Consider the following 24,878-nt stretch of genomic DNA (forward strand, 5'->3'; position numbering starts at 1 on the left):
ATTGTTTGTTTGTAAGTCAAGGATTCTATTTGGGGCCATCACGACAGAGACACTTTATTCTGGATTCTTTTTTTGTGATGGTTTTTACATTATTTAAGATAAGGAAAGGGGGATAACTGATACAGAAAATTTTTGAGACCTACTGCATTAAAATGAGTGCTTTTGAGAAATGGATGTTAAATATTGATCAATTAAATACAAATTTATTTATTATTTGTGGTTGCCAGGTGAGCAGAAAACAAGTTTAATTAAACAAATAAATAAATCATTCCATTACATGGAGAGTGTTAGATGTCCACTAGAAATGTCCTGTTTCACCATCAATAGTTGTCAACAGTTTGCAAAATTGATGTCAGCCTTGGAAGCCATTTTTTACTTGGAAGCTTTGAGGCTGCCACATTCAGTGCCTGGGAATTTGGGAAAGGGCATTTCATAGTGGGATAGAAAATTAGACATAACAACATTCTTTCTCAGAGAGTCAAGGACATGGTGCCCTGTACCTGGAGATGAGTGGCTGGGGGAATGTCTCCAGTTGGGACAAATATTTGATTGGACCATGTGATGAATTGATGGGTGCAGGGGATGGATCTTTGAATTCTCTTTTGGGAACGGAAAACCCGGAACTCTCCGATTCAGGTTTTTCCAGATGTACCAATATGACATCTCTAATAAAGTAGAACTTTAAGGAACTCATTGTCTTGGAATTTATAGGTATGCAGTTGGTTAGGTGGAACGCTGACAGTTGACCATTTCAGAAATAAAACAAATATTTAGTTTTAATAGTATTGTTGAAATCTTTGGGGAGTTTAACCCTAATTTGTGCCTACTTGGAAGTTTGACAAAACTTTTATTTCACTCACCCTCCCCCCTCCTCTTTTACCACTTTGGGTTATCTCTGTTACCTTCATGAGTATGCATGTTTTGCCTGAGATACAGAGATCATCTGAATTCAGCATCAGAAACATGGATAGATATTTCAATAAATGTGCAAGTTTATACAGACAACAATGGTGTCATTTCTGTGACAAAAGGCCCTTGAGAGCTGACCATGCAAAGTCCACAGTAGTTCAATAATCTAATGCCCAGGGAGATGTAAATTTCAGGTTCCCTAAGACTGTCTTTCAGATTTATATTTATTACAAATATGCCTGTTTATTTACAGATATTTAACATTCTTTTGGGAACAAATTGGCAGATTATAATTCATTAGTGACCCGACTATTCAGGAACCGAATTTAGTGAATGAACCAGACTTATAGTAAACATAGTTTTTTTTTTAAGAAAAGACTGACTTGAGCAGATGTTGTTTGCTTTGTAATCTAAGTTGATGACTATGTACCTAGGAATGGCAATGCTCCAGTGGTGGGATTCAATTTTTTTTTACTAACGGTTCTGTGGGTGTGGCTTGGTGGACATTGCAGGGGAAGGATACTGTAAAATCTCCAGTCAGAGGAGGTACTTGCCAGTTCTCTGAACTACTCAAAATTTCTGCTACCGGTTCTCCAGAACTAGTCAGAACCTGCTGAATACCACCTCTGCAATAGAGATCATCAGAAAATAGAGATGATAAAAAATAGACAACAAAGCTGCAATATGTATTGGAACAAAATGAGAAAAGCAAGAGAAAAAAATTAAAAGTATGATAATATTTTTTGCAGTCTTCGATGCTATTTGTACTTATATTCACTTTTTTTCAATTAGAGTAAAAAAAAAAAAAGACCTAAAGTTTTGAATGTGATTTTGTAACAATTTAATCATGTATACTTCTAACAAGTTTATCTAGCCCCTGGGTAAGCAGTTAAAATATTCTGTTAATCTAGATGGTTTTTTTAAATATAAATTTGAAAAACAGTTTGATTTGATACTTGGAATCAGGAGCAATTAATCCAATGGGATTTATTAGTTAGCATACATATGTACATACATACATACATACATATATACATACATACATACATACATACATACACTGGGGTGGGATTCAGCAGGTTTGGACCAGTTTGGGTGAACTGGATGTTAAATTTACATCTGGTTCACCGAACCGGTAGTTGAACTGACCGACTGGCCCTGCTCACCCCACCCCTTCCCTCCCAGGAGTCTCCATGCAGCCTGTTTTGGATGCAGGTAAGTGCAGGGTCCGCGTGGAGGCTCTGGGAGGGTGAAAAATGGGCCTTCCAGAAGTCCACAAACAGGCCTCTTTCTGGCTTCTGGAGAGCCTCTGGACCCTGGGGGAGGCCATTTTCACTCTCCCAGAGACTCAAGGGAGGCCTCCGGACCCTGGGGAAGGTGAAAAATGGCCCTCCCAGAAGTTCCAGTAGGCTATGGCCACATCCACCCAGCAACCGGGCAGTGAACCAGGTGCTGGATTTTTGAATCCCATCCCTAACGTTGGTAGAGTTGGTTAGAAGAGAAGCAATCACATAAATGTTTTAAATAACTAAAAATACATTAATGGTAGAAGTATGGCAGTGATCTTCCCTCTCCATTTCCTAGGTTTTTGTTTTTTTTTTGTTTATATCTCAAATATTCAGGGAATCTTTCAGAAATTTGTGGCATAGGGATATTGTTGAAAAAAATATTATTGGATGAAGGCTTCCTCTTTTCAGTAAAAGTAAATGAGCCCCATTTATTGTATTTAAAGCACCTTAGAATTTTGCTTGTACATCCCAGTGCCACTTTCCTACCTGAGCCAAAAGAAAAGTATTCAGTAAGCAACTCATTTTTCTTATTTAAGAATCAAACTGCTCCTTGAAGTTGTCCTACCTCACTAAATGACTGGAGTTTGGGGAGGCATCATGCTGGAGATGGTAGAGTCTGATTAATTGGATTTATTGTTATTGTAAACAATGGTTATTAATGAAATGGATGATAACCAGTGCAAAATGATGGTAGCATACAGTAGCCTGAGGAAGTTCAAATATCAAATCACTACAGATGTTTAAACATTAGGGGCAATTCACCCAGTACTTCAGCAGCTGCATTTACTTCAGCTTTATCTGCAATTAAATCCAGGCATATACGTAAATGCATCCTTGATTAAAAACAAGTTAATGAAAGTTTGGGGTTCAAGGCTGATAGAAATAATACTTAACAATTAGTATACCTGTGATGAAAATTATTTGAAAGATAGCTTCATTGACTTTCACTTAAGGGCTGATGAAGATAGAAAGTAACAGAGGAGCATCTGGAAGGCTAATTGTATTGCGGCTCAAACTAATTGTGTTGTACATATGTTGAGTTTATCAATTCATAAGTCCCATTAACTGTTCTTTTTCCCTATAGATACCCCAAATCAGTTATGCTTCAACTGCACCAGAGTTAAGTGATGACCGGCGCTACGATTTCTTCTCACGGGTTGTTCCTCCAGATTCCTTCCAAGCACAGGCAATGGTGGACATTGTGAGAGCTTTGGGATGGAACTATGTTTCCACCTTGGCTTCTGAAGGCAGCTATGGTGAAAAAGGCATGGAATCTTTTATACAAATTTCCAGAGAGTCAGGTAGGTGAGGAATCATCCTGCATGAAATATAATATTGTGTAAGTTATAATTACAATATTTTATAAATAAATAAATAAATACCTCAGGACAAAAGCTGTACATGTGAATATGTATGTATGTGTGTTTCAGAATGTTTTTAAAATAAAAAAGCCAATTCTGTATTTTATCATTTTGTTTCAAAGGTCCTTCAAGCTGTTCTCAACTTTTGTAGGAATTTTCAGATATAAGCATTTAGGAGCCAGAGGAATAAATGGCATTAATACTCTGTTAAGAAAAGAAAGAAAAGTGAAATGATATCAAATTTTTGATTCCCCACTGTTAGAAATCTTATATTTTGGAAAGACAATATTGAATCTTTATTTCTTCAAGTCAGGAGTACTTCTGAAGCTGATAATTTCTTAGATACAAACTCTGTGTCAGATAGTTTCTTGTATATTTTTTCAGGTAGCTTCATACTTTTTAAATTGGATGGGCTGTCTTAAGAAGGAAATCTTTTGCTTTCTGATAGAGGGATCAAATGTTATTATCTCTGAAATAGTACTGAAATAACCATTAGATTTGTATTCAAGGACTGCATAGAGGTTTATGAAGGTACTCTCTCACTACTTCAACAATTTCAAATAAATCAATGATTTTTAAATGTTTATGTGTTGGCAGTCTTTTGCCCTTTAAGGAGTATGCTAAAGAACTTCTCCTACATTTAATTGAAATGCTCAAACAAGATTATGTAGCACATTTTGGCTCTTTTGCTGATGCATAGTATAATCTAGGTTTATCTGTATTGTGAAGAATCTCACTGATAAGACCCTGACAAATTTCCAAGCAAACCCAGAATACTTGGGGACATAGTTTGAAAGCTCCTAATATAAAACTATGCAGTCTGTTTCTCTACAATAGAATATATCAGCTATTTAATGTTTGTGAAAGAAATGATTTCTCATCATTCTGGAACATCCCAAGGTACAGGAAAGCTAATCTTTTGTTAGTTCAATTTTTTTTTAAATATTTGATTAACAAATAATAATACATGAAAATAAGTTAATTAAGTAAAAGGTTTTTGCTATGGTTGTTTATTATTACTTTACTAGCTTGAGAAAACAATATGATACATTTAATTAAAACAATATGATACATTTAGATTGTTTATTATTACTTTACTAGCTTGAGAAAACAATATGATACATTTAGATTAAAGCATTCATTGTAACCATTGTGTAACTATCATATTGGAACAATGATAATGACAACAGTTGAAATAAAAAGGGAACATTCACAGAAAATAATCCAACATTGACATTGTTCACTAAAATATTATAGTAATGGGGAAATACGAGGAGACGTGGAGGAGGCCGTAGGAGTGCAACAACCCAGCATCAGGACTGCTACCTCCGCCTTTGTGCAAGGAGGGACAGGAGGAGCACTGCCAGAGCCCTGCAAAATGACCTCCAGCGGGCCACAAATGTGAATGTGGCTGCTCAAACAGTCAGAAACAGACTCCATGAGGGTGGTATGAGGGCCTGACATCCACGGGTGGGGGTTGGGCTTACAGCCCAACACCATGCAGGACATTTGGCATTTGCCAGAGAACACCAAGATTGGTAAATTTGCCACTGGTGCCCTGTGATCTTCACAGATGAAAGCAGGTTCACACTGAGCACATGTGACATATGTGACAGGGTCTGGAGACGCTGTGGAGAATGTTCTGCTGCCTGCAACATCCCCAGCATGACCAGTTTGGCAGTGGGTCAGTAATGGTGTGGGGTGGCATTTCTTTAGGGGGCCGCACAGCCCTCCATGTGCTCGCCAGTGGTAGCCTGACTGCCATTAGGTACTGATATGAGATCCTCAGACCCCTTGTGAGACCATATGCTGGTGCGGTTGGCCCAGGGTTCCTCCTAATGCACAACAATGCTAGACTTCATGTGGCTGGAGTGTGTCAGCAGTTCCTGCAAGATGAAGGCATTGATGCTATGGACTGGCCCGCCCGTTCCCCAGACCTGAATCCAATTGAACACATCTGGGACATCATGTCTCGCTCCATCCACCAATGCCACATTGCACCACAGACTGTCCAGGAGTTGGGGGATACTTTAGTCCAGGTGTGAGAGGAGATCCCTCAGGAGACCACCTGCCACCTCATCAGGAGCATGCCCAGGCATTGTAGGGAGGTCATACAGGCACGTGGAGGCCACACACACTACTGAGCCTCATTTTAACTTGTTTTAAGGACATTACATCAAAGTTGGATCAGCCTTTAGTGTTTTTTTCCACTTTAATTTTGAGTGTAACTCCAAATCCAGACCTCCATGGGTTGCTAAATTTGATTTCCATTGATAATTTTTGTGTGATTTTGTTGTCAGCACATTCAACTATGTAATGAACAAAGTATTTAATAAGAATATCTCATTCATTCAGATCTAGGATGTCTTATTTTTGTGTTCCCATTATTTTTTGAGCAGTGTATATACAAAGTGTATTGATTGTGTTGTTGAGGGTGTGCTGTATCACATGTAAGACTGCAATAATTTAGTGGGGAAAAACTCAATTCCAATATACTTCTCCAATTTTGCGTGTTCCTTGATTACAAGGAGAACAAATAGAATTACATCAAATTCAAGAAACATCATACAGCATCGTGTTTATTATGCGATTGAAACAAATACCTTTGTGGTATTTACTCAATAGTAGTTTAGATGGGAAGCCATTCACCTGCCTAAACTGGGAAACAGGGCACACTTAATTTAATGAAACCCAGGTTCTTTGAAAGTGATTGATGGAACTTAAGATATGAATGATTGGGAACCATTGCTATGCATCTGATTTGTGACTGAAACATATATTACTTTATTAAATGCATTATTCCCCAGACCAGAGACAGGGAACTTGTAGTCTTCCCAATGTCACCAAAATGCAATATTCAGCATTGCTCATCACTGGATTAGTTGTTTTGAAACATTCAGAACCCACAGATTTTCTGCTCCTAATTGAAATCCTTTGAAATAAATAATGTTAACTAATTTCTTCAGCTAAAGATTTTGTGCTAAAATGAACTAGATTAAGCAAATACATAGTACTAGATTGCAAATTCCTATTAAATATTTATCAGATAGATTTGCTATCCAATGAATTTTTTTAACCTAAAACAGTTCATGTGAAGAATGTGAAACAATAAACTGCATGAAATATCTGAATATGAGATCATTCTATCTGCTTGATTATTTAGATTAAATAATCAGTCAGATAGCAGCAGAATCTAGATGTTTGATCTGCCTATATTATTCATATATTAAAGAGTACCTCCATAATTACTAATACTATAAACTTTCACTGAGTAATTAAAGGTAATCTATTTTTCATTGCAATCCATGTAAGAATTGGCTTTTGTGGCAGTGCTGCGGTTTAAAACATAATTCTTTGAGAAAGATTCTCCATGCTGGTATTGAAGAAAATGTTGGTAATTGCTTGCATTTTCCCCTTTGTCTGGATTCATGTTTATGTAATATTATATAGGGAAAATTTCTGAGATTCAATGTCACAGGAAAGGATGAAACTCAGATGTGGGTTAATAATGGAAATACAAGTTTATCCATTTCCAAAGCTAAATTTATAGCTTTTGCATTGCTGAGTTGTGCACATGTGTAGCAATTGCCTACTGATTACGATATCTATGTAAAATTATCAATATATTCAATAGTCCTGATAGAAATGACTCAACCATATTTTCAATATGCATATTAATTTATTTAGATTGAAACAATACTGATAATTGTTAGAAAACAATTTAGTTTTAAAAGGGTAATCTTCCTGCTTAAAATAATTAATCATACATTTATAATGCTTAAGAGTTCTATAATATTTGGATCTTAAGATTTTTAAATGATATCAACATCCACTGGCCTCTAATTAATATTCCAAGTTCCAGCTTTGATTTTTTTTTAAAGTATCCATTCTATGATGGATTCATTGTTCCATTATATTGCCTGAGCTCACACACAGCACTTATGTCATCTGTTTTTGGTTTCATGCCACTTGTGATCTTCCCAATTGTGGCTTAAAACAGACCCCTATAATTTGTCCAACAAAGCATAATTAAATATGCTGGCTTAGTGTGATATGCAAAAAATGGATACTGTTCTTCTTTTCTGTTTATTTGACAACACTTAATGGCTTGGAGATTAGATGTGTATTGGGGAAATAGGGCACAGTTTCCCCTCATTTATTATACTGAACATAGATACTCTTGCTTCCCATCCATGAAATGTTATTCCACCAATTCCTTCTCTTCCAATATATTTTTCAATGAAAATTATGATATACAGAAATACAATTGTTATACATCGTGATATGAAAGCTCATTCCGTATTTGTTTTTAATTAGAGACTTTATCCAGTTCAGATTGATGATATGACAATGTTATCCATTCAGTGGTGTCCCTTTCTGGGCAATTCTATGGACCAGGTCACTCCACATCTTCCAATCTTGCACTACTTTCAGTACAGATTTGTATTGGCCAATGTTTCTCCCAGGTTGGATAGAATGGCACACTTTGGGAATCACATAAATCATGAAGTAAAAAGGAAAAAGTCATATGTGGGAATGCAAGAGCTGATACTTAAGCGGGTGATCTCTGAATCTGTAGATCATTACAGCCATCTTCCATGGTGATGAAGGACTTTTGTGATGGTGTTTTCTATGTCACATTTACTTCTTCTAAGTCTTTTCCCCTCAGAAATTTTCTGGCAGGATTATTTCCAGAAAGATATCCTTGGCTCAAAAATTCTGATTTGGATTGGGAAAACTTGGAAATTTAACAGATTTCTTGCATATATATCATCTTCATATATATTATCTATATCTATATCTATATCATCTATATCTATATCTATATTTATATCTATATCCTATCTATCTATCTATCTATCTATCTATCTATCTATCTATCTATCTATCTATCTATCTATCTATCATCTATCTATCTATCTATCTAATCTTCATATATCAGATAATAGATAGAAATCTAATAGCTGCACATTCTGTTTTCTAATGAATTAAAATGCACGGGGCTGACCTCTCCTTCAATCTACATCAAGAGTCTTTATGACATGGATAGGATGAAAAAAAAAAAATCCTCTGTTTTCTGTCAAGGGACTTATTGGGAGGAAAATTAAACTGATGTCCATGCTGGCATCAGGCCTATTTTGAAAAAAAAATGGTTCCAAGCAATATAGAATCAGTTTGCTCTGGCTCTGTCATGCAAATAATGGTTTAAAAAAAAAGGGTGCGGGGGGGCATAATACCAAAAGATCCACTTGTGAAATATTGTAATGTTGTATGATAACAGCAAGCTACTATAGAAAAAAACAATCATTTAAAGGGATAAGCTATTGCATTTTTTTTTCTAATTTAACATTGCAATAAATAGTATTTAGTATGTGAGGTCAAGGCTGGATTACAAATGTTGAGACAGTGTACAATGTACTTAACAAGAATTTAGTCTACTTTGTGGAAACTTAAAAATTAGATTAACCATGGATAAGCATGTTGTATGTGAGGTTTAGCAGTGGAACTGGAACTGATCTACTAGGAAGCAAAAGGAATGGATACAAAATAGAAGTAGCTTCTGTTGAAATATTCTGAGGAATTTCAACTATTTCAGTGATTAGGATGAATGTTTCTCAGGGAATGCTTTTATCTGTCTGAATCTGGCCTATTTATTGTTGTATTTAGTATGCTGTGGATGATAACATCAAGAATTCAGAGCAGAGTGGAGCAATTTGGGATTTTTGAATATAGAAATTGACATAGAAATTTGTCTCTAAATCTGTCTCCTTCAAGATCCTCCACAAAACTGCCCTGCCATTCTATAGCAGTTGAGAATAACAGATAACAGATAATCAGAGTTGGAAGGGACCTTGTAGGTCATCTAGTCCACCACCACCCTGCCCATGCGGGAGACCCTAAACCATTTCTGACAAATGGCAGAAAAGGAAACATCCCCATCAAACTAGTTAAAGGGACTGGTTTATATTTTATTTTGCTTTCTGGCTTCCTGGTTTTCTGGGAGTAACATTTTTATGTGAGTGTTGGGTTCAGTATCTGACAGGATCGCTTTGGAAATTTCAGTGATCATTGCAATCAGACTGCCATCAGCTGCTTTGATCATAGCACCCTGGGGACAGCAGTGGAGAAAACTTGAAATAAGTTAACTTTGCTTACCTCACTCTTTTAGGTTTAGACAATTGTTTACTATTTTATTACCATTGATTTTCTAATATTGTTGTGCTTTGTTGTAAGACAACCAAAAATGTGTTTTACAAGACTGGTAGCAATACATAGTCTTTTAAAATTAGCATGTGAGTAAATAAGCAAATATGTCAACATTTGGTTGATTTATTTACTTGACTGCAATGGTGGGATTCAAATAATTTAACAACTGGTTTGCCCAGGGTCAGAAGGCATGACCCATCCCCATCCTCCAGCTCCGCCACACATGTGGGATGAGCCTCCTACGATGGTCAACCTGACCCTGGGGGAACCGGTTGTTAAATCCCCCCCCCCCAATATCAAAGTGGATCCTGGGTGCTGCGCTGCAATGGAGCAATGGGAAGTGAAGTGGCCGGCATGAGGGAAGGAGGAGGAGCAGGGAGAAGAAAGTGTGAAAGCGGCCTTCTCCTTCCCACATGCTCCATTGCCCATTTCTCCACTGAGCGCAGTACAATACCCAGGATCCATTTTGATAGGGAGGTAATTTAATAATAATAAATACTTTAATAATAATTTTCATCTGAACTGATGCAAATTGGCTGAATCCCACCACTGCTTGATTGACTTAACAATTGCATTGTCTATTTTCTTAGATCTTTTCCTCAGAGTAGACCTTATCTATACATTTATTCCTTGCCACAATCTCTTCCTTTTGTCCTTTTGTGCTGCCTCTTCCTCCATCTATTTGTTTGAAAATAGCTATAGAAACATCTCAAAATAGCATTTTGAGCAGGTTTTTTGTTTAACTATCATCCGCCTGTTTACCTATCTAAATTAGGCACACGTAAAACATAATTTTCAGTGCAATGTGGCATTCTCCCTCCACTTATAATTTGCTAAATTTTCTGCAAATTTTATCCCATCTTAATGAGAGAAAAATCCAATTTACAGCCAATTGTAACCATCTGTTTATAAAATGAATGAGTTTTCCCATTATTTGTGCTGTGAAATTCAGTCAAATGCACTATCCCAAAAACAACGTAAGATACACTGTTCTATTTTTCAAGAGTTGATCCAGACTTGAGAGAGGCCAGGTATCTTTGCACATCTCAAGCAATGTGCAAAGCCACTGTAAATGATTAAAAACTTTAAAAATCCACTGTCTAATGCGATTTTATTTTATTTTTTGCCCAATATACCCTTTTTCTTATATAAATATCCTGATAAATGCTTATTTCTTTGCAAATCCCTCTTTCTTTAGTTGCAGGATAGACCTGGCATATTTTTAAAACACAATGTTCCTGAATGTGCACTAATTTTGTATAATTTCTAAGGTGATACTGCTGAATCACATCCCAATTTACCACATAGCTGCTGTTCCTATCTATCTATCCATCTATCTATCTATCTATCTACCTATCTATCTATCTATCTATCTATCTATCTATCTATCTATCCATCTATCCATCTATCCATCTATCATCATCTATCCATCTATCATCTATCTATCTATCCATCCATCTCTCTCTCTCTCTCTCTCTCTCTCTCCCTCCCTCCCTCCCTCCCTCCTTCCTGTCTCTCTCTCTCACACACACACACATATGCACATACACATAATTATTATTTTAAAAACAACCATAAATAACACCACAATATCCATGCTACTTCACCAAACCAACCATACTATTATCCTTCTGACTAAATTAAAACACTGGATTAGCCTAACTAATTAATTAAATTAATTAACTAACTAATTAAGCCTAACTTACTAATGTAGGGATGCGGTGGCTCAGTTGCTAAGACGCTGAGCTTGTTGATCAGAAAGGTTGGCAGCTTGATGTTCAAATCCCTAGCACCATGTAACGGAGTGAATTCCTGTTACTTTGTCCCAGCTTCTGCTAACCTAGCAGTTCAAAAGCATGTAAAAATGCAAGTAGAAAAATAGGGACCACTTTGGTGGGAAGGTAAGAGTGTTCCGTGCACCTTTGGTGTTTAGTCATGCCAGCCATATGACCAAAGAAATTTTTTGGACAGAGCTGGCTTTTTGGCTTTTTAATGGAGATGAGCACCGCCCCCTAGAGCCAGAAACGACTAGCACATATGTACAAAGGGAACCTTTACCTTTACCTTAGCCTAACTAAGGTTGGAGTATATATATCTTAGGAGTGTCAAACTCACGTCTTCACGGCAGTGTCATGTGATGCATTGGTACTTTTTTCCCCTTCGCTAAACTGGGTGTGGGCATGGCCAGCATGTGATGCATCGGGCCCACAGGCCACATGTTTCACATCCCTGCTCTAGATGTATTTGTGTACAGAGCTCATGCAGTGAGATCCATCCATGTTTAGGATCATGATTGTGTGAAAAACTTACAGATTAGATCCCGGAAGATTTTCAATCTGAATCTATACACATCGGGGGAAAGGCTACTAAATACAACACACTTGATGAGATTCTTTGCAAGTACTCTGCTCCTGCATGCACTTTCAGGCACACTCTAATCATGTAGTAATTTTCATATGCAACTTTTTCATCTGCTATTATATGTGCAGACTGACATGGAAAATCCAGCTGTTCACACTTTACCAAATGCTGTGAAATAATTTCTCCAGGACTAACTATATAACATTCTCACAGTCACCAATGCTGAATTTTAGAAAATACAGTCTTAGAAAAGAGTTGCATAAGTTCAGTCATTCAGTATCTATTTTCTTCCCAAAGTCTGGAGTGCAATTTGGTTGCAATTGGCCAATTATAGATTCTCTTGAAAGTGGCTGTTTTCTCAAGAACAAATTTCTTTCTGACTTCCTTTGCTTCATGCATAAGAATAATAGAAATGGAGGTGAGGGCAAGGAAAAAGAGAAAGAACAAATATTGTGGGGATGAGGAATGCATTTTCACATCTGAATATAGATTTTTTTAAAAAAGCAGATACAGTTCTAAAGTAGTGTAAATAATGAAGGCTAGATATATATTTTGCATTATGACTATTTTTCTTGGTTGATTTTGCTTTCCTAAAATTGCTCAAAATGGAGAATTTGAGAAAGAACTACCATTCTTATTTATTTGTGAATATATAACCTGCTATGGTCTAGGCAACTCTAAGTGGGGTACAAAAGCAGCAGCCAAATACAACAGTATAATAGCAAAATTAAAAAACAGCATTTAGTTACAGATTAAAAATAACAACTAATATAGCATTCTGGCTCTGGGAACCATATAGGATTCATAGTGGCAGTGGTACAGGAATATCTTAGCTTTTAAACTTTAAAAAGTTTTATCCATGTTGATGAAGATAGTGATCATGCTGCATGCTGGTCACATAATTTGTGAGCATGACATAAGGAACCTTGTATATGTATACTGAACATATATGTAGAAGTCCAACACATGAAGTATCTCATGAGCCACTCCATCTCTGTGTACGTATACACTGACATTTTATCAGAACTGATACTATTTGAAGTATTTTCTGGAATAAGAAGGCATGTTGGAATATCTGACTGTTCTGTCTTCTTTTTCAAAGTTACACTTTTCTTGACAAATACACAGAATTCCCACAGATTATATAAAGTGTCTATATCATCATCCTGATAAATGTGCCAAATTATTTGAAATTCTGACTTATTTCCCAGAGTGTTTGCTGAAGTATTAAGTTTATTATTCTTTTGTTACCATTTTAAACACAGTTCTGGACTTAACTTTTCTTGCTATTCTTCATATACGGTAAGTAACCCTCAATTTATGACCATTGGTTTAAAAACTGTTTAAAGCTACAATGGCACTAAAAGAAGTGACTTATTATCAGTTCTTGAACTTATGATCAAAACAATGCCCCCATGGTCAATTGATCAAAATTCAGTCAGTTGACAATTGGTATGTATTTATGACTGCCTTGTGGTCATATGATCACCATTTGTGATCTTTCCAGGGGTCTTTTGACAAGCAAAGTAAATGAGGGAACTTGGATTCTCTTAGTCACATGATTCAAATAGATTAGTGATGGAAGCCCCAACCCCAGTTGTGGTCATAATTTATGGATCACTTGAATTTCATCTTCAGTTAACATAAGGATAATTTCACCCTTTACTTGATTAATAAGCATTACTGATGACTAAAAATTAAAAAAGAAATCTGTGTACAAGATATATACAGTGTTCAACTACAGTGAAGAGGGTGATTCTTTTCACCTTCTTTCATGTAAGGGCTGCAAGTTGTGAAGTTTTGTTCTAAATAATTGAAGTGTGGAAAGAGGGAATAATCACATTTGATTTCACATGAAGAAACACCTCAAAAATTAGGAGACTGTAGAGAATGGAAAGAATGAAAGATACCTAGCATCAAAATCAGTCAACATATTTGTCTGAACAAAGCCTAACAGTTTGTCTGAAACAGTATAGGGTCTCCTGCTTGAGCAGGGGATTGGACTAAAAGACCTCCAAGGTCCCTTCCAAATCTGTTATTCTGTTATTCATTACCTGACTAGGTAACGTCATCAGTTCATCAGTTGGATAGTTATAAAGCCACCTAATTTTGCTAACATATCAAAACTTTATAGCTGAATTGGGTAGCACAGAAAATTGTACAGAATAATACTATTTTCTGTATTACACAATGTAAACAAGAACCTTCAGTTTCTGAATTGCCTTTCAGGTTTGGCACTGGATATTAAATGGGATAGTATTTGAATTGATCTGTTTCTAGTTACACACATACGCACATGGATAAAGTTACACACATATGCACATACACATGGATAAAGGGAGATGGTATCACATCTGTAGATTCAGAAATGCTGAAAACAAAAAATAAAAATCTTTGTTTTCACTGCTGTACCCTGAATTTTGATTAGCATTCTCCTTCCTTTTATTTAGTATTAATTTCAGGAAATTATCACAAGGCCATGACCTGATTCCATTCTATTTGCATTCTTGTTTGTACTAGGATTTGGGCAATATAATTATACGTACCCATGTTGAGTAAACCAAAGTTTAAAAAATGATGCAATTGTGCATATGAATTAATATGCTTTTGTATATTTGTGCACATTGGTAAACCATAGGGGAGAAAGAGAGCGAGTGATGTGACTACAGATCTATTGCAAATTGCAACAACCTCAATTTTGAAATTCAGTTGATGTATTCTCAACAGCAGAATAGAAAGGGTAAAATAATTTATTAACAATAAAATAAAAAATTTATTGGCAATAAAATAAAAGAATAGCCCTATACTATATTGGATAGAATAAACAAAAGCATAATTGGTACACAGCCTCTCCTTCTTATTGTTTTCTTAATGAGCTGTTTTATTCTTGCCCATGTAGTACACTTTTTTTTAAAATCCACAGTTAAGGAGGAACTTAATTATCAATTATCATATTGTTTACCCATGATATTATAATGAGGTACTGTTCCTGTACCTCACGTCTCACCACATTGTACTGCATATATCAAATTGCTCAGTTTGTGTCTGAATGTAGTACAATGCATTGAGATGTGCAATTCTGTACATTGGGAAACAAAACAACCACGTCATAAATGAATATCACAACATAGTAGAACAAACCCATAGGGACAAGATTCAGCAGTTGATCTGTATTAAAAGACAAAGACCACTCTTTTGAAGATTGAAAAGCCCACATTTTGAACAGAGAGGACCGCTGGTTTCAAAGCGGGTCAAAGAGTCCATTTATGTCAAAATTGAGGGATATGACTTCATCTATCTCCAGTCTACAAAACAGTTATTTCAGTAATTCCAAGAAGTCTCCACATCCATTTGCATTACTCAAGTGAGGACACAGATAAACCTCCAAGTGGCCTCAACAACTGTCTAAAATAATGCAAATTACCAGCTTCTGCAAGGAATATTAATCCTTCCATTTCCCACCCTCCAGTCAGAGCTGAAGAAGCTTCTTGGATGAGAAGCAAAGCATCTTCAAAGAAAAACCAGAAAGACCAATTGCCTCTTGCAAAAGCACATGTGAGACAATGGAGGACTGTGAATGTCCGTAGACATTTACAATGTTTGTGGCAGTTATAGCTAAAAGAAGAAGAATGTTCCAGGCACTTTTGTTGGCATGAGAAGAGAAGTGGTTCTCAGAAGACAACTTGAAGTATAGACCACAGGAGTGTAAACTTCATTTTGAATTTAATGTAGCTTAAGGGAGAAGAAGAGGTATCTCAACATGATAAAGATATTTGTTCATTGTGAATTTTGATATAACAGTGACTTGTATCTGACCTGACTTTCACTTCCTGGACTAATGTGTAAATTGGAATTTAATTACCAGTCTACTTTTATATTAACTCAATATTTTGTTTGAGTTTTTGGCTCAAAAGAACTTTAATCAAGTAATCTTTTTTTCTACCATAAAATGTACAAGATTATATTTGGGTGCATTTTTGAAATGTTGAAATAATTTAAATTATTATTGAAAGGAAGCAAAATCAATTTAAAGCTCCTGACAGCAACATTTTTTTATCCTAAACCAACTTTTCATGATGATGATGATGATGAAGAAGAAGAAAAAGAAGGTGCAAGTGAGTGTGATGGTTTGCATTTACAAAAGGATACAATCAAAAGGGTAATCAAAATGTGAATGCTTTGACCAAAAAGGGCATTATGATATGATATAATCTCTTTATTCTAAAATGAGCAAGCAGCCTCCAGTTATTTTGGAGTTCAGCTCCAATTAATTCAGCATGTATATACTGCTTTTCTGGAACAAATTTTAGGAAAACTGCAAAAAGGCCAAGTTACCTACCCAGCTCCTAGAATAAAAGGAGTGTTTTTTACTTAAAAGGTCAACCGACTAATTCTTTGTCCCATATAATACATACAAATCTAATAAGAATTTCAAGAGATGGTAGAAGATTTCCAAATCTGACTCTTGGAATTAGATGAATAGTTGTTGACAGATTTAAGAAGGAACCTTGCTTTTCATTTTTCTACAATTGTGCACAGTAAACAGCACAATGTTTGAGACAACACAATGTTTGAGACACATTGCAAGAGACAGTTTTTTATTATGATAATCATACAAATCATGCTGTTAAGACTGAATAGAAAAGGCAGTGGAGAAAGTTGGACTATGATGCTCCATTTTTATGGGGCTTGGCCACTACCATAGAGCCAGAAGAGTATTCAGATTAAAATCAAGAAGAAAATTTTACTCTAGATGCTGATAAAGAGACAGAACCCTCAGGAGGCTTCTTCTTGTGATGATGAGATTTAATTTAGTAGGAATAATGTTACCTTTTTTAAAGGGTACATTTATGAAAGCTAAGCAAAAGCTTAAATGTTGCATTTACTGAATTGCAATCTATGATTAGCTGCTCTCCAACCAGAAATTGCATTTCCACACATACAAGAAAGGACTTCTTTTCAGTGTAACTTAGCATCAATTTCATGTTTAATTCCTTAAGTATGTTTTGTTTCTCCTTCACAAGCGCCATAATCCTCATAGTATTTCCAATTCATTACTTTTATAATACATCCCCATTTTTCTTCTTTGCTTTTGGATCTTATGTTGGCAGTAATGTTTCCATTCTGCTACTCTTAGTCTACCTTTATGAATAAATTAAGACTTAGGTTTTGCTGCTGCAGGTTTTATTTAGGCAGTAAGACCCATCCATGTTTAGGATCATGAAAGTGTGAAAAACTTACAGATTAGATCCCTGAAGATTTTCAATCTGAATCTACACACATCGGGGGAAAGGCTACTAAATACAACATACCTGATGAAGCTTCTTGGATGAGAAGTGAAATCTCTTCTTCCTCAAGCCAAAAAACAAAACAAAAAAAATCATATAATCCAGCCTTTTGATAAAAGCACCTTTTCCCATTATTTCCAAGAATCTTATTGTTGTATTTGTTGTGTTGCCTTTATAAAATCAAGTTTATGCAGTTGTCATATGAGAATTAGTTCAATAGCTTGAAGCTACATCTTTGAAACCTTTTTCCATATTGATACAAAATTTTCAGTTTGGTCAAAATTGAAAGGAAATGAATAATGCCAATGTATTGCACTGAATATATTTACTATGAAACAATGCTACTTTTTCCCTATTTCACTTTAACCACATCTGGCAGTGTTCCTTATTAAAATCAGACTTTGATTTAGCCCTCTGAATTGAAATGACATTATCCTAAATGGCTGAAGCATATAGAGAACGGTTGCTGGAACTGGGTGTGTCTAGTCTGATGAAAAGAAGGACTAGGGGAGATATAATAGCAGTGTTCCAATATCTCAGGGGCTGCCACAAAGAAGAGGAGTCAAGCTATTCCCCAAAGCACCTGAGGGGAGGACAAGAAGCAATGGGTGGAAACAATCAAGGAGAGAAGCAACCTAGAACTAAGGAGAAATAGTGGAATAGCTTGCCTCCAGAAGTTGTAAGTGCTCCAACACTGTAAGTTTTTAAGAAAAGATTGGATAATCATTTGTCCAAAATGGCATGGAGTTTCCTGCCTAGAAGATTGGAATAGAAGACTTCTAAGGACCCTTCCAACCCTGTTATTCTAAATTCCTTGATTTTGATCCTGATTGTGGCAGCATCATAAAGTAGGGATGGGAGCAGTGATGAGATTCAAAGATTTTTACCACTGGTTCAGTGGGTGTGGCTGGTGGGCACACTTTGCACACGTGTACACACTTTGTGTGTGCGCGCATGCCGAACATGCACTTTGCGCAGGTGCAGAGGTGTTTGCCCAGGTGCAGAAGCATTCCGACTCACCTCCTGCAAGTCTGCACTCCCCGTTACTTCAGCAGCTGCCGCACAGCACTCTGCTGTGCCACACAAAGCAGCTGCGCTTGAAAAGCAGGGAATTAAGGTGAGTATGGGAGCGCTGGTGGGTGGGTGGGCCCAACAGCAGAGTGGCAGAGAGAACCAGTTCTGTCTCCGCTGCTCATTGGCGCTACCAGCTCGGTAGAACCAGGCCGAACCAGTAGAATACCACCACTGGATGGGAGGTATAAACAAATACGGAGATTCCTTACATGATGAAGGAATGGATGAACTGTTAAGGAAAAATCACAACTCAGTCTTGGGAAAGTTAAAATTGTGTGAGAGAAAAGCCTCAAAGCAAGCCTGCCTTGATTCTGTATGGTGTAAGATGGGATCAAGAGAAACGTTTAAGATTCTGTTGCTATATCCTACAATAAAGTACCATTCCTGAAATCCACATGGTGTCTATTCCTGACCTGACCTACTTTAGAGGACTGACAAAAGTACAGCTATCCTTTCACACATTTCTTTTCAGCCTAGGTTCTACTGTAGTTCCTGGCAACATCAGTAAGCTACTTTCCTAATTTCACTAGATGTTTTCCTGCTGTGTGCATAGTAAACGAAGTATTTTTATTGCTGTCACCCTCCTTTTCCCTTCCTCCTAGTTTCCATCAGTCTATCATTCTAGTTTTTTTCATACATTACTTATTATGTCCACTGACAAGAATATGGAATAATGTTGCTTTCTTTCCAGAAAATCCTTAGCAGCTGAGACCTATGTGCAGTATCACTGTAGGCTACAGAAGACCTGCAGACTATAGGTTTGAGAAATGAAAGCAGCAGCATATGATTAGTTTAATGGCAGCTCTACTGAAGTATGTGTGGAATAGTTGCAAGTGCACTAATTAACAAGATGAGGAAGTTGTAGTTGCTGAGTAAAAAATTCAACCAGGATGCAGGATTTGGCTGGTAACTATGATTCACCCTGGAAGGTACTTATTTTATTGATTCAGTTTGAATAGATTATTATAGCAGTGATTCATCGCAACATTATTTTTTAATAATATCATCATCGTCAGTCCTGCAAGGTAGACCATTTCAAGAAAAAGATGCCGAATATATTAAAACTTCATTAACAGAATTTTCCAAGCCTGAATGTGTTTCTCCTCTTACCTTAGAGAGATGCTTGCCTTATGTGTTTTGATAAAATATCTTTATATGGGCTTAGGCCATATTTAACTGTTTGTAGCCTTGGTAACAGAACTTCCCTTTCTCTATCAAGACCATTCTCTCTACTCTCCACAGTTATTCCCTGTCAAGCTGGTATATGTGCAAATCTATGCAAAATGTAAAATCACAAAATTAAAACCCAATTGCTCCTCTAGGGCATGAGCAGTAGGACATTACCAGAAAGCACATCAACATTAGTCAAAATGTTGTTTTAAACAAAAACCTCTCAAATGTTCTGTTAGAACAAAACATAAAATGAGGTCATATATGCTTTTCTGTGGCTTCCAGAAGGCTGGAGAATAATTTTATTTCCCTTCCCAGTTTGAAAACTCAATATTAATCACATTTGCATTAAAATACAAATTGAACAAATGTTTTCCTTATCCCTATATATAATCATATGAGAATTGTGAAATTTTAGAACTACAAAATTCATAATTAAATACAATTCTAAACAATATAAACATGCTACGCTAGGTCCCCATAGTTAAAGTAAAGAATATTTTATATTTGGTGAATGGATATGTCATTGAAACCACAAATTAGGGGCTTGAATTTCTATGTTGATATTGTTCAGCAGTATAGTGAAATTAAGTTGAAGAATAACCCTCGGTTATTTGCACTTGTATAGTTAGGCTTCAATCAATGAGATTTGTCAAAAATCTGAACAGTTGGTAACCTGTCTCATTTTGTTTATAGTCCTGGCAATGATACAGATTATGTTCATCAAATCCTCTTTACTTGTAATCAGATAGCTTATTGCTTTTTAAAACCTTTATAGCATAATTCATCAGAAGTAAGTACCAGTGTTCTGAGTGATGCTTGCTCCCAGATAAGTGTTTATAGAACTGCAAAGCTGCAGAGATTGATCCTTAATGTTGAAATGTTTCAGGGTAGGTAATATACACTGCTCAAAAAAAATAAAGGGGGCACTTAAACAACACAATGTAACTCCAAGTCAATCACACTTCTGTGAAATCAAACTGTCCACTTAGGTAGCAACATTGATTGACAATCAATTTCACATGCTGTTGTGCAAATGGAATAGACAACAGGTGGAAAGCATAGGAGGTTAGCAAGACATCCCCAATAAAGGAGTGGTTCTGCAGGTGGTGACCACAGACCACTTCTCAGTTCCCATGCTTTCTGGCTGATGGTTTGGTCACTTTTGAATGCTGGCAGTGCTTTCACTCTAGTGGTAGCATGAGACGGAGTCTACAACCCACACAAGTGGCTCAGGTAGTGCAGCTCATCCAGGATGGCACATCAATGCGAGCTGTGGCAAGAAGGTTTGCTGTGTCTGTCAGCGTAGTGTCCAGAGCATGGAGGAGCTACCATGAGACAGGCCAATACATCAGGAGACATGGAGGAGGCCGTAGGGGGGCAACAACCCAGCATCAGGACCGCTACCTCCGCTTTTGTGCAAGGAGGGACAGGAGGAGCACTGCCAAAGCCCTGCAAAATGACCTCCAGCGGGCCACAAATGTGCATGTGGCTGCTCAAACGGTCAGAAACAGACTCCATGAGGGTGGTATGAGGGCCCGACGTCCACAGGTGCAGGACATTTGGCATTTGCCAGAGAACACCAAGATTGGCAAATTCGCCACTGGCGCCCTGTGCTCTTCATAGATGAAAGCAGGTTCACACTGAGCACATGTGACAGACGTGACAGGGTCTTTCTTTAGGGGGCCGCACAGCCCTCCATGTACTCACCAGAGGTAGCCTGACTGCCATTAGGTACTGATATGAGATCCTCAGACCCTTGTGAGACCATATGCTGGTGCGGTTGGCCCTGGGTTCCTCCTAATGCACGACAATGGTAGACCTCATGTGGCTGGAGTGTGTCAGCAGTTCCTGCAAGACGAAGGCATTGATGCTATGGACTGGCCCTTCCATTCCCCAGACCTGAATCCAATTGAACACATCTGGGGCATCATGTCTCGCTCCATCCACCAATGCCACATTGCGCCACAGACTGTCCAGGAGTTGGGGGATGCTTTAGTCCAGGTGTGGGAGGAGATCCCTCAGGAGACCACCCGCCACCTCATCAGGAACATGCCCAGGTGTTGTAGGGAGGCCACACATACTACTGAGCCTCATTTTGACTTGTTTTAAGGACATTACATCAAAGTTGGATCAACCTTTAGTGTTTTTTTCCACTTTAATTTTGAGTGTAACTCCAAATCCAGACCTCCATGGGTTGCTAAATTTGATTTCCATTGATAATTTTTGTGTGATTTTGTTGTCAGCACATTCAACTATGTAATGAACAAATAAGAATATTTCATTCATTCATATCTAGGATGTCTTATTTTTGTGTTCCCTTTATTTTTTTGAGCACTGTATGAATAGTAATCATGGAAGCATTTTAAATACATTTTTTGGGGAGCTGGCAAGATCTCGGCAATAACCTTCTAAAAGAGAATAATTATTGTTCCTTACAATTGGATAGTCTGATTGTACCAGTGTTCTGTAAGATGTATTAAAAAGCAATTAACACTTCTGAGTACTTTGCAATTTTTTTATTTGTTCTGAAGCTCTTGAGGATGGTTCTTTCCTATAATGCAGTTGCACTGAGAATCTCTTTGATGTGGTATTCTTTTCCTTTCTTGTTCCAATATAATAAGTTGATATTGTTAACAGTGCATTAAATCCAACATTTTTAGTTATGAATAATATATCACAATCCATTATTTGTAGTAACTCATCACTGTAAGAACATTATATGAACTATGCTGCTTAGAATACAATCAATGATATATACCCGCAACAAGTATTGTTGATAAGACAACCTTAAACCTGGTCCTCTCTGTTCTATACCAGTTTTGGGGATTTAGAAATTCATATATGAGAACATTTAAAAAGCTGGTCACCACCTGCAATCGATATGAGACATATCTGTTCTATCTGTTATAATGGAAGCATTGGGCTTCCATATCTATGCCATCTAGCTTTTGGAAATGATTATCATCTATGGCATGAACATTAATGTTTACATGTTGTCCATTAACTGCAAACCACTACAATCACTAATCAGTTCACCCCCCAAAAAAGTTCTTATTCTTATTTTAGAATTTCTGCCAGTAAAGCTTTGAAATGTATGGTGAACAAAGTAATTTAAGAATTCTTTGAAATCCTCTTGAAAAGCACCAGTTGTCTGAGTTTCTGCTTCAAGAAGTCTTTTTGATTTCAATGGACGCTTTAAGAAAATACTTATGATTCTCTTATGTTGAATCGTCTGGGGTTAAAAGCACATACCACTGCATCATGTGATGGTGTTTTGTTTTTTAATTGCCTGAAATATGTGTGTGTGTGTGTGTGTGTGTGTGTGTGTGTGTGTGTGTGTGTGTGTAGACTCCTGTACAGAAGTCTGAATGTGATCTGAGGGTCAATAAAAATAGAAAAGAGACTGAAAAATTGAAGGCTCTTAGTGCATTTTTTCTCCTTGAAGAAATAAATTACAGTTCCTCCCAGTCTGCTTGCACTATTCCTATTATATCTTAAGAGCTGTGGTGACACAGTGATTAGAATGCAGTATGGCAGGCTAACTATGCCCACTCCCAGGAGTTTGATTATGACCAAGGTTGACTCAAATTCCATCCATCTGAGATTAGTAAAATGAGAACCCAAATTGCTGGGGGAAATATGCTGACATTGTAAAGTCTCCAGAAGTGCTACAAAGCACTATGGAGCAGTATAGTCTGCTTTTAACTATTGCTATTAAGGATGGAATATCTTTTCCTAGATAGTCTGATTCTCCAAACATTAGATAACAAGTGTGAAATTGATTCTGTAAGTGAAGCAATTCCTTGAATTGGGAAATGATGGTGGCTTCTCCTGTCCTCCATATTTTTTTTCTGAAAAATAAGTGGCATGTTGTTCCATTTGGGACTGTCGTATGACAATTTCCTAGTAGAAAATGCCAGTGAATGGAGGAAGTTGGAATTTGTATTTCAACCTTATGACTCCTACTGCAAGATAATGCCATGCCATAAACTCAAAATGTTTTCTGTATCTCTTTTCACTTTGAGAAAATAATGGAGAAAAGGAGGAAAGGTTAAGTAGGCCACTACAATCTATGAAAGTGCTGGGGTTTGTTTTAGCTTTTCTTGGGGTTGGGAGGACCAAATTGCAGGATACTAGCAGAAGTGAAAGAAAGATAAGCTGAAATAAAGGCGAGGTGAAGTGAGAAAAGTTGAGGCGAGGAAAAGAGAGTAGAGGAGAAGGGAAAGGAGAAGAGAGGAGGGGAGCAGTGACAAGTAAACCTATCGAATATCATTTCTTCCCATTGATTTCAATGTTTGAGAAGATATGGAACAAAATCTGCTTTACCTTCAGAGGAATCATCTGTCTAAATTATAAATCCAAGAATGCTGTACAAATTTAAAAAGATAATCTCTCCCAACTTTCAACATTCATTCGGTAGTCCTTGACCCCTCCAATTGTAGGCCAACCCTTGTGGGATGTGTTTTGCAGCCCATCCTAGAAAGTGAGTACTCTAAACTAGTTATCAAACCTGTTCCTCACTCTTATCCTGAGGAGCATAGTTAATAGAATTGGGAGAACTACCAATAACAAATGGGATTATTTATATGGGGCATTCCTTGAATAATTGCAACCATCGTGATCCTATAGTCTTGTCTCTGAACAGTTTTTTTTTAGAAGGGAGGGATGTTATTTTTTTCATCAAAGTACTTTAGATATTTTCATTTGATGGGGAAGCTCTAATAAGTTCACTTTTAACAAAGATCAATGTCCATTGAATATAAAGATGACCCTTGTTTAAAAAATCATTGTAATTCAAAGTTGTTTTAGTTCAACTTGATTTTTTTCTTTGTAAAAGCAGTATTCTCTAAATTAATGTTGAATTTCATTTTATTCAACAAAAATCCCATATGTTGCATGAAAATGCATGCTGAAAGTTTCCAATGAGGTGACATATAACTGGATTTAAATGAATACTACCAGAGTTACATACCAGAAATGCTCTCTTTTCTGTAGTTGTTCATTTTTTTAAATAAAAATGAGAATGGAAAATAAGAAAAGAAAATATATTTATTTCTCTGGAATATTGCTTCTTAGAAATAGACTACTGAAAAATTATATATTAAAATCTCCATGTTTGGGGAATATTCATGATCATTAACTATGCTAAAGAAGATGATGAGATTTGAAAAAATATCCAGGGCATCAGTTTTAGACAGATTAGTGAATTTTATATG

At 36.7% G+C, this 24,878-nt stretch overlaps 1 protein-coding gene across 3 annotated transcripts in view; it reads left to right on the forward strand.

Moving 5' to 3' along the window:
* GRM7 (glutamate metabotropic receptor 7) overlaps window positions 1-24,878 on the forward strand; it is a 532,166-nt gene that overhangs the window by 183,460 nt on the left and 323,828 nt on the right. For all 3 annotated transcript variants that reach the window (XM_087954616.1, XM_087954615.1, XM_087954617.1), the window contains exon 2: window positions 3,283-3,499. In XM_087954616.1, coding sequence (XP_087810742.1) covers window positions 3,283-3,499 — 217 coding nt within the window. The remainder of the gene's footprint in view (window positions 1-3,282; window positions 3,500-24,878) is intronic.

This window comes from Notechis scutatus, chromosome 2 (assembly GCF_049901735.1).
Source record: "Notechis scutatus isolate UNSWTSFEM ecotype Mainland chromosome 2, rNotScu1.2, whole genome shotgun sequence".
NCBI classification, from domain to species: domain Eukaryota; kingdom Metazoa; phylum Chordata; class Lepidosauria; order Squamata; family Elapidae; genus Notechis; species Notechis scutatus.